At 43.6% G+C, this 11,501-nt stretch overlaps 1 protein-coding gene across 2 annotated transcripts in view; it reads right to left on the bottom strand.

Moving 5' to 3' along the window:
* Positions 1 to 679: 679 nt before the first annotated feature.
* LOC134585897 (heme-binding protein 2-like) overlaps positions 680 to 11,501 on the bottom strand; it is a 59,137-nt gene continuing 48,315 nt past the window's right edge. The window contains exons 2-4 of one of the 2 annotated variants that reach the window (XM_063441379.1): positions 10,781 to 10,910; positions 1,249 to 1,408; positions 680 to 889 (exon numbers count right to left, since the gene is read on the bottom strand). In XM_063441379.1, coding sequence (XP_063297449.1) covers positions 721 to 889; positions 1,249 to 1,408; positions 10,781 to 10,910 — 459 coding nt within the window. In that variant the 3' untranslated portion in view covers positions 680 to 720. The remainder of the gene's footprint in view (positions 890 to 1,248; positions 1,409 to 10,780; positions 10,911 to 11,501) is intronic. The other variant, XM_063441377.1, reaches the window with a different exon arrangement.

The raw sequence follows: 11,501 nt of genomic DNA, 5'->3' as shown, positions 1-11,501 counted from the left end.
CATTCTGCTCCACCTATTTTTGTTGTTTCATATTACTGTATTTGTGAAGGTGAAGGGGATACCTCACTGGTGTGTTGAGCAGCTTTTAATCTTTGGGACGTACTTGCTTGTGTGTATACTAAAATACGCATGTTGACTGCAGTGTAATTACATTGAAATTCTATTTCAATAAAAACATATAATTATTTATTGAACTACTTGCTCAATGCATAAAAATAGACCTTTCTCCACAGCTTTTGCTGGTGACAGCTGTCTGTAATTGTCAAACATTGACATTGGAAGCTCTGCCTTTTGCCATGTTTTGTGAACCTCGGTTTTGCTAATAAGACAAAAGTGACAGAGCAGCTTTAAAAAGGGTTTCTAAGGACTATAACCACTAATTGATGCTGCAGTGGTTATGGTATCAGGAGTCTTCTCTTCTGGTGCCGTCACCTGGTAAGAAGTCAAGCAATATGTGAACAGTTTTACACTTATCGCTTTCAGTCTTCAAATTACAACTAAAGAATTTTTAATTCCACGTTAGCAATATTAAATTTTTACAATGTTTAACAGCATTTACTGGTTGAAAATGAAAATAAAGCAACACAAAAAATAGGTTTAGACAAGTTAAAGTCAATTGTGGATGTTTTATTTGATAATGTAATTTCTAGCAAAGAGATAACTCTCCTTTAAAATCGTAACAGGATATTAATCCAATTAAATTTCTATAACGTATGCAGGCTATTGCGCCTTAAAAAACACTTCATTACGATGGGGGATTGTCTCTGGATCATAGACAACGCATCCAATAAATGAATCATCAAATGTTTTTTCCTGGGAAACCAACTTTCTCGCTAGAATGTTTCCATTTTTCTTAAAATCAATATCTAGTGCAGGACTCGTAAATGTTCTGAAAAACAGTAATTTCCCTTTAGTTAAAGAAGGAAATACATTAGGACTTCTTAGGTTTTGCTATACGGCAATATACTAGTCATTAAATCAGTAATATAAAATTCTTCCAAGTACCAATGTGAAGACTGTTTATATAAAAAAAATACCCCTCTCTGTCTCATTAGAGATGTCTTTGCCAGCTGCTCAAGGAAGCAAGGTGAATGGTTAGTGTAGGACCTACCTGAGAGGTTTGCCTTGACGTGGCAGGTGGGCATTCCCTTCAATGGCCATTGGAGTAACTAAATGACCTCCATTTGTTTAAATATACATAGGGATTTGGGAGAGAGCGCAGGTAACTTTTTTTCTTTTGTTTCTTACCTAACATATAAGGACATTTCAGCAAAAGTTTGTAGGAAAACGTTCTCTGACGGTTCAGGAACATTCACTTCAGGTGGCAGGAAAAATGACATGGAAGCGCGTTTATTTTCCTTTAATGGAACAAATATCATCAAAGGTTGTCCTGTCTCCACTAATATACCTTTAAGACAAAAATAAGAAATTGAGATTGCAATTTTTACCATTCTGGGGATTTGCCCATTATAGCCTAGATTTCATTTCTACAAATGCATGCCTTTGTGATATCTCTCAATATCTATGTCTTTTTACTTGGAGTATTTTATTTTCTCATTATATATTATCCTTAATGTTACATTATGTATGTTTTTAGTTCGTTTTTCAGGTTATTAGCAGTCACATTTTGTTATGACTTATTTGTGTTGATTAGCAAGTTTGACACTTCCCTGCTGTTGATGAAACGGTTTGCGTAGCACGTTGTCTTACATTTAGAAATGGACACAAAGACCATGAAATCCCCTTTCTAAAACAGAAGGTATAAAAATAAAATGTTAGGATGACCAGATCTCCCTCTGTAATCTGTAGATCTGTCATTTTTAAATTCAGTGTGAGTCAAAATAGACTATTTGGAAATATCTTCCAAGTCAGTTGAATCTAGGTGAAATTGCCATCAAATCTACAGACTAGATGATATACCGTGCCTTGCAAAAGTATTCACCCCCCTTGGAATTTTTCGTGTTTTGTTGCCTCACAACCTGGAATTAACATGGATTGTTTGAGGATTTGCATCATTTAATTTACAGAACATGCCCACAACTTTGAAGATGTTTTTTTTTTTTTTATTGTGAAGCAAACAACAAATAGGACAAAATAACAGAAAAAGTCAATGTGTATAACTATTCATCCCCCCTAAAGTCAATACTTTGTAGAGCCACCTTTTGCTGCAATCACAGCTCCAAGTCGCTTTGGATAGGTCTCTATGTGCTTGCCACATCTTATCACTGGGATTTTTGCCCATTCCTCCTTGCAAAACTGCTCCAGCATCTTCAAGTTGGATGGTTTGCGCTTGTAAACAGCAATTATTAAGTATGACCACAGATTTTCTATTGGATTGAGGTCTGGGCTTTGACTAGGCCATTCCAACACATTTCCAACACATTTGCTTTAGCAGTATGTTTGGGGTCATTGTCGTGCTGGAAGGTAAACCTCTAATATAAGTCCCAAGCAATCCAAGTCCTTGTTCCTTTCTGCTCCACACTAGAGGTAAGCATTCGTACACTGACTGTTTATTTTGCTCTCTCTATATATTTCAATGAGATATATATTGATTCTTTTAATATATCCTTCATTTATTTTCAGTTTTACCTTTCTCTTATTATTATTTATAAAGCGCCAACAAATTCCTCAACGGTGTACAATGTACAATTTATATAATGTACAATTTTTCATTTATACAATGTTATGTGTACAATGTACAATTTATACAATTCACAATATACAAGTCATACAATGCACAATATACAATTTATACAATGTACAATTTATGCAATGTAAGATGTACGATTCTCTTGCATTACATTGTACATATTATACTTTCCACATAGTTTCTCCCTCTGTTTCATATAATTTTTCACCGCCAGGAGCAAACGTTATACTCCAAAATAGATGGAGACCCTTATATCAAGGGGATCCTAGGAAGTAGCTCAATACACACAAAGATGCCCAAAATCTAGTGGTGGTACTAGAATAAGGGAGAGACAATAAGCAGGCCAAATAGGGGAATAAGGGAGGGGAGGGATAGGTAACCAGATATTAGAAGGGAGGGGGGGGGAGATGAGTAAGAGCAACAAGTCTCAAACAGCCCCCAACAGCCTGCACATTGTAGGTATATACGGAGTATACAGCAAAAAAAAAAACTCCTGCCCATAAAAATGAACCCCTTCCTCCACGATAGCTAAATAGAGTATAGTAGGTAGGGTATAGTAAGGAAGCTGAATACTTGAGGGGGGAGATGAGTGAGCGCAACAAAACTCCCCAAAAGCCCCCACATAATCGGTATATGCAAGGTTAACAGGAAAGAAACTCTGCCCATAGCAATGAAAAAAACTCTGCCCATCTGCCCTACCTCGACAGTAGCTAAATGGGGTATAGTAGGGTGTTGCAGAGAACAGAGATCCCCCTCTCACACGAAAATGGAAACTAACCCTGAAGAGTAGTCCTGTCCGTAGGAAAGGAGTACTAAATCTGCAGACATTCCTAAATTACCCCCCACACACCCCAATGCCGGCCAATACAAAGCTAAAAAAATAAAAATGAAAAATAACCTCAAGGAAACATAACAAAAAGTGCTACCTAGTGAGTACCAAAACTATATAACTAAATGCTCAACGTGCGTTTCCGCGTATTTACACGACGTCGTCAGGAGCTAAAGAGGCTATGCGTCCACCCAGCCGGTAAATATACTCACTATAGAAAATGCTAAGCCGAATCAGCTGCGTTATGTGGCATGGTTAGGAAGGAGGCGTGTCCCAACGTCACTAGGCTTATCCTATCCGTGTGCGTCATAGGGAGTGCCCCACCAAACCTGAGTAATATACTTGGGCAGCAGTGATTCAATAAGCCATACGCTCCATAGAGTTGGGCTTTATGGCAGAGTGGCCAGAAGAAAGCCATTACTTTCAGCAAAAAACAAAATGGCACGTTTTGAGTTTGCGAAAAGGCATATGAGAGACTCCCAAAATGTATGGAGGAAGGTGCTCTGGTCTGATGAGACTAAAATGTAACTTTTCGGCCATCAAAGAAAACCAGGGCTCGAGTCCTGCAGGAACGCGTGGGAATGGCGTTCCTGCACTTTTTTCACAGCGCTCTGCAGGCACTCAGGGGGCGGCAAAAAATGCCGCCCCCAAATGCCCTCTGTTCCCCCTGTCATGGGGGGGGGCACCTGATTGCCTGCCTGCTCTCTCCCTGTCATGGGGGGGCCACCTGATTGCCCCCCCCGGCGGGCTGCTCTCTCCCTGTCACACGCGGCGAGGGAGCTGTGTCCTCTCTGCTCCCTCTCGCCGCGCGCCGTTTTCTGATGCAGGAAAATGACGTCATATTCCAGCTCCCTGCATCAGCAGACAACCCACGCGGCGAGAGGGAGCAGAGAGGACACAGCTCCCTCGCCGCGTGTGACAGGGAGAGAGCAGCCCGCCTGGGGGGGGGGCAATCAGGTGGCCCCCCCATGACAGGGAGAGAGCAGCCCGCCAGGGGGGGGCAATCAGGTGGCCCCCCCATGACAGGGAGAGAGCAGCCAGCCGGGGGGGGGGGGGGGGCAATCAGGTGCCCCCCCCCATGACAGGGAGAGAGCAGCCCGCCTCACTGCAGCCCCACTGGACCCCAGGGACCCATCCATGCCAGCTTTCCTAAAAGGTAGGGAGGCTGGGTGGGTGGGCAATGTTAATTTGTATATATGTATGTCTGTTAGTGTATGTGTATGTATGTGTGTGTGTATGTCTGTTAGTCTATGTATGTATGTGTGTGTATGTCTGTTAGTGTATGTGTATGTATGTCTGTTAGTGTATGTGTATGTATGTGTGTGTGTGTATGTCTGTTAGTGTATGTGTGTGTATGTCTGTTAGTCTATGTATGTGTGTGTATGTCTGTTAGTGTGTGTGTGTGTATGTCTGTTAGTGTGTGTGTGTGTATGTCTGTTAGTCTATGTATGTGTGTGTATGTTAGTTCATGTCTGTTGGTGTATGTGTATGTTAGTTCATGTCTGTTGGTGTGTGTGTTTGTGTCAGTGTGTGTGTGTATGAGTGTATTTACGTCTGTTAGTGTATGTACGTGTGTGTGTATGAGTGTATGTGCTTCTGTTAGTGTATGCATGTTTGCGTGTATGTGCTTCTGTTAGTGTATGCACGTGTGTGTGCGTATAAGTGTATGTGCTTCTGTTAGTGTATGCACATGTTTGCGTGTATGTGCTTCTGTTAGTGTATGTTTGTAAGTGTCTGTCAAATCAGTGAGAGTCTGTTTGTCATTTAGTGTGTGTGTGACTATTAGTGTGTGTCTGTCAGTGTGTTTGTGTGTGTCTCTGGCAATGAATGAGTGTGTGTCAGTGAATGTGTGTGTGTGTCAAATCAGTGACGTCTGTGTGTTTGTCACTGAGTGTGTGTGTGTTACTGTCAGTGTGTATCTGCCAGTGTGGGTGTCTGTCAGAGAGTGTTCTTAGAGGGACACTATAGGCACCCAGACAACTTCAGCTCATTGAAGTGGTCTGGGTGCAATGTCCCAGTCCCCTTAAACCTGCAAGTGTAATTATTGCGGTTTCTCAGAAACTGCAATAATTACCTTGAGGGGTAACTCCACCTCTAATGGCTGTCTATCAGACAGCCACTAGAGGGATTTTTGGGTGGTTAGGTGACCAAAAGTCACCTAACTGATGCTGGATGTCCTCACCCTGTGCATGAGGACATCCAGCATCTGCTAAATACCCATAGGATTTTAACCCCATCAGTGTCGAGTGGGGGAGGGGAGGACATGAGGGAGGGGGGGCACTACAGGGAATTATAGTGCCAGGAAAACTGCTTTGTTTTCCTGGCACTATAGTATTTCTTTAAAAGGAGCAGGAAAAGGTGGAGTCTAAAGAGGAAGGGGTGGGTTCTTAATCAGGAAGCGGTGCGCCCTTGACAGGAAGGGGTGGTAAATTTAGATTAGGGGGTTCTCAGGTATAGTCATGCCTAGGGCAGCACAAAATTAAAATACACCACTGTGTGAGTGTCTGAGTATGTGTGTGCGTCTGTGAGTGTCTGAGTGCATGTGTGTGTCTGTGAGTGTATGTGTGTGCACGCGTTTATATATGCATACGAGTGGGTTTTTTTTTTTTGGTGGGGGGAGTTCCCACACTTTTTTCCCCAGGACTTGACCCCTGAAGAAAACGCTATGTCTGGCGCAAACCCAACACATCACATCACCCAAAGAACACCATCCCCACAGTGCATCATGCTGTGGGAATGTTTTTCAGCAGCCGGGACTGGGAAACTGCTTAGAGTTGAGGGAAAGATGGATGGTGCTAAATACAGGGATATTCTTGAGCAAAACCTGTGCCACTCTGTGCGTGATTTGAGGCTAGGATGGAGGTTCACCTTCCAGCAGGACAATGACCCCAAACACACTGCTAAAGCAACACTTGAGTGGTTTAAGGGAAAACATGTAAATGTGTTGGAATGGCCTAGTCAAAGCCCAGATCTCGATCCAATAGAAAATCTGTGGTCAGTCTTAAAGATTGCTGTTCACAAGCGCAAACCATCCAACTTGAAGGAGCTGGAGCAGTTTTGCAAGGAGGAATGGGCAAAAATCCCAGTGATAAGATGTGGCAAGCTCATAGAGACTTAACCAAAGCGACTTGGAGCTGTGATTGCAGCAAAAGGTGGCTCTACAAAGTATTGACTTTAGGGTCGTGAATAGTTATGCACATTGACTTTTTCTGTTATTTTGTCCTATTTGTTGCTTCGCAATAAAAAAAAATCTTCAAAGTTGTGGGCATGTTCTGTAAATTAAATGATGCAAATCCTCAAACAATCCATGTTAATCCCAGGTTGTGAGGCAACACAACACGAAAAATGCCAAGGGGGTGAATACTTTTGCAAGGCATTGTATAAACTTACAGTCACAGACAGACAGTCACATACACACACAGTTACAGTAGGCAGTCTCACACACACAGTCACAGGGAGACTGTCACACACACAGTCAAAGGCATTGACTGTGCGGCTTGATCTTTTTTGAGCAGGTCACTTGCACTGACCACAGTGAGCGGTCAAGCGGCCCAGGGCCGTCTTTAACGCGGGGCACACAGGGCAGCTGCCCCAGGCCCAGTTGCTCCTGGGGGCCCTAGAGCAGCTGCTCTGTGGGCCCCGCGATTTGCGCAGACTCTATGGACCGGGCGGTGCGGCTCCCGCACACTGAGGAGGCTCCCCGGGTGGCCAATGCACTAAGGGCCACTCAGGGAGCATGTGTCAGCAGGGGCCCGGTCGGGCACCATGGCACTTAAACAGCGCGACCGGGCCCCTTCCTGTTCTGCAGCCGGCTGGGAGGAAGTCCCACAGGAGATAATAGCCGCGCGGGAGGAGGAAGGCAGGGAGGAGGGGAGTTCCAGAGGAGAACTCCCATCTGCCTCAGTCTGCCACTGGACCAGGGGAACCACCCTCCAGGAAAAGGTAAGAACCTGGAGGGTGGCTAAATGTATGTCAGTAGGTCTGTGTGTGTGTGTGTGTGTCAGTATGTCTGTGTCAGTATGTCTGTGTGTGTGTCAGTATGTTTGTGTGTGTATGTCAGTATGTCTGTGTGTGTGTCAGTATGTCTGTGTGTGTGTGTGTCAGCATATCTGTGTGTGTGTGTCAGTAGGCCTGTGTGTGTGTCAGTATGTCTGTCAGTGTATGTGTCTGTGTGTGTATGTATGTATGTCTGTGTATGTGTGTCAGTATGTCTGCCAGGATATATGTGTGTGTCAGTGTATGTGTGTGTCAGTATGTATCTGTGAATGTTTTAATGTCTGTCTGTGTGTATGTGCCAGTACGTCTGTCTGTGTGTATGTCAGTGTGTATGTTAGTATGTCTGTGTGTGTGTGTGTCAGCATGTCTGTGTGTGTCAGTATGTCTGTGTGCATGTGTGTATGTAAGTATGTCTGTGTGTGTGTGTGTCAGTAGGCCTGTGTGTGTGTCAGTATGTCTGTCAGTGTATGTGTCTGTGTGTGTGTGTGTATGTACGTCTGTGTGTGTGTCAGTATGTCTGCCAGGATATATTTGTGTGTCAGTGTATGTGTGTGTCAGTATGTATCTGTGAATGTTTTAATGTCTGTCTGTGTGTATCTGCCAGTACGTCTGTCTGTGTGTATGTCAGTATGCCTGTGTGTGTGTGTGTCAGTGTGTATGTCAGTATGCCTGTGTGTGTGTGTCAGTGTGTATGTCAGTATGCCTGTGTGTGTGTGTCAATGCGTCTGTCAGTGTATGTGTCTGTGTGTGTCAGTATATCTGTCAGCGTATGTGTTTGTGTGTGTATGTATGTCTGTCTGTGTGTGTCAGTATGTCTGCCAGTATATATTTGTGTGTCAGTGACTGTGTGTGTCAGTATGTATCTATGAATGTTTTAATGTCTGTCTGTGTGTGTATGTGCCAGTACATCTGTCAGTGTGATTGCGAGTTGGGCGTAATTGGGGGTGAGGCGGTGGGAGGGGCAGGGCCCAGGGGGGCCAAGAAAATGTATTGCCCAGGGTCCTAATCATATTATAGATGGCCCTGACGCGGCCCGCCTCGCACTAGGAGCGAGACTCGCGGCACTAGTGCGCTCTTAAAGATGCAGTGGGAGCCACAAGTTAGCTCAGGCTCGAAATTGGCCTACGTCATTTGGGGCCCCCACACATGCACGTTTTGGGGGTGTAGGCATGACGTGGGCCAAACAAATGTTCAGTAAGGTCATTTAAATTCCCCTAGCCCAGGGGTGGGGAACCTTCGGCTCTCCAGATGTTTTGGACTACACCTCCCATGATGCTTTGCCAGCATTATGTGTGTAAGAGCATTATGGGGGATGTAGTCCACAACATCTGGAGAGCCGAAGGTTGCCTATCCCTGCCCTAGCCCTATCCACTTTGACCTATTGTTGTTTCTGTTTCAGTACCCTTTAGTACGTTCCTTGATCTATTATGCTTATTCTGGTATTGACCTTGGCTTTGTTCCTGACTCTGAGTTTATCTTTAACCCTTTCCTGTCTTGTTTGTCTGTCTGACTTATTACCGTGTTCCTAACTCTGGCTAGTTCTCGTTTTCGCTGTCTCTCTGTTGTCCTGACCTTGTCTCGTCTCTGACTACACTATATCCTTTTCTTGTCCCTTGCAGTCCTAAGCTCTGTGTGTTGGGGTATTACCCTGTGACACACACACAGTCACAGGCAGACAGTCTCACACACACAAACAGAAACACAGTCAAAGCCAGACTGACACACCCCCCCACACACACACACGATTACAGGCTGACAGTCACACACACAGTCACAGGCAGACAGTGACACACAGTCACAGGCAGACAGTGACACACAGTCACAGGCAGTCACACACACACACACACACACACAGTTACAGTCAGGCAGTCTCACACACACACACAGTTACAGTCAGGCAGTCTCACGCACCCTTAAGGCCAACCCTGATCATGGAACCCCCCCTAGTGAGTGGCACCTTAGTAGGCCACTGAATTACAGTACAGGCAAAGGTGGGGATACTTGCCTGGGTTAGGACCTGAAGAGGCAAAGGTAGAGGGTGACAATACCTGCCTGAAAGAAGGAAGCCACAGCCTGGTTGGATGGAAGCGTTCCAGATAGACCCAGGTCAAGTTTCGGTGACTGGGTCTAAAGCATTCAAGGGTCCCAGCAAGTGGCTATGTTCTACTCTTTATGACCATAGCAACATGTGCATCATCATGTTTCCTCACACCGGGGACCTTTGTTGTGGTTTATCCTAAGTTGCTGACTATGGAGTAATACCGCTAATTATCCCTTATCTTATGTACAAAAGTTTATGCACAATTGTTCATGTCTCGGCAGCATGCACTGGTTAGTTTGTGTGTTCCATTGTGTGTACAATTTTAACCCCTTAAGGACACATGACATGTGTGGCATGTCATGATTCCCTTTTATTCCAGAAGTTTGGTCTTTAAGGGGTTAAATGCTTGAGACTGTGTATATGCCTGGTCTGTATTTTGTTGAAAATCTCAATAAAAATTGAACACTTACAAGAATAGGGTTTGTGGAGAGATTTCTGATGTGGTAGTTGAAATTAAGTCTTTTGTTAAAAGTTAAATTGACATTTAAATGTCAGTTCTAATTTGAATGAAAATAATTTGTCTTATTTGAATAACCAGTTGGGTGTCGAATTAAAAACTTTCAGTTGATAAAACGAAATATTAGGACAACAACATTCCTTTCTGCATTTAGCAAATAAACCTTTTATTTGCAAAGATGAAAATCACCATTTAGCACATGTAGATCTCATTGGACTCTTCCTGGCTAATAGCCTTAAAATAAGAAATTTTTAAAGGGACACACCAGGCACAATAATATCTTAATCTAAATGGTGGTCATGTTCACTCTTCCCATGTGACATCTGGCTTCTGAATTCTCAGATTCAGAAGGTGCTGAGTGCCACCGGACAGGGATGCCACTGATTGGCTGAGAGCGGTCAGCTGATTTTCTCAGCCAATCAGTGTCTCCCTATGCACAAAACTGGCTTGCAAAGAAACATACCTTTTTGCATGCCAGTTTTGTGAATGGGGAGTCACTGATTGTCTGAGAGCATCAGCTGACCCCTCTCAGTCAATCAGCGGCATTCCCAGCCCGGAAGCACTCTGCGCCTCCTGGATCTGAAAATTCAGAAGACTGAAGCCGCCTGGGAACTGGGGACATCACTGCCATTTCTACTACGTTAAAAATATTAACAACTCTTTGGACAAGATGTTTTTTTTTTTTTTATATAATGCCATACAGAATACTGATGTAACATTTTAAACAAAACATGGCAGATACCAAACCTTCTTGATTTGTTCCATTAGCATACTTGAACAGACGCATAAATCCACTGTCAATGTCATGGTCATCAAGACTCCAATCTAAATCGGTTGTTACCCAGTTTGTTGGCTCATACTCTCTAAGCTCAAAACCCTGAAATCCAGACAGAGATAGATAGAAAACCATTACTATAATGAGCAGATTAATTACTACTATAAGTATTCACTACTACAGTGATCCTTTCTTTAAATCATACGTGATTCCAGGGGCGTACCTAGAGCATTTGGCACCCGGGGCGGGTCCTATTTTTGGCACCCCCCTGCCCCCCCCCCCCCCCCCAAATTTAAATATAAAAACAACCAATTTTTTTTTATGTATTTAGCACTAAGCAGTGTTTGTGTGTTTGAATGTATGCATGTTTTTGTATGGAGTATATGTGAGTGAATGTAGCGGTGTGTTTGTATGTAGTGTTGGCGTTTGAATGCAAGCATGCATTTGTGTGTTGTGTGGTATTTGAATGCAGTGGTATGGTTATATATAATGGTGGGGTGTGTATGTAGTGTTGACGTTGAAATTCATGAGTGTATTTGTGTGTAGTGTTGGCGAGATTGTTAGATGTCTGCACATATACACATACACGGACATACACACATGCAGATACATATACACAAAACACAGTCACACACAGATACACATTGACACACATGCAGACATCGTGGCGACTCTAGGAACAATATATATGAG

This window comes from Pelobates fuscus, chromosome 2, assembly GCF_036172605.1.
Source record: "Pelobates fuscus isolate aPelFus1 chromosome 2, aPelFus1.pri, whole genome shotgun sequence".
NCBI classification, from domain to species: domain Eukaryota; kingdom Metazoa; phylum Chordata; class Amphibia; order Anura; family Pelobatidae; genus Pelobates; species Pelobates fuscus.
Note: the sequence above shows the minus strand (reverse complement) of the source record. Positions and strands in the feature narration are given on the sequence as shown.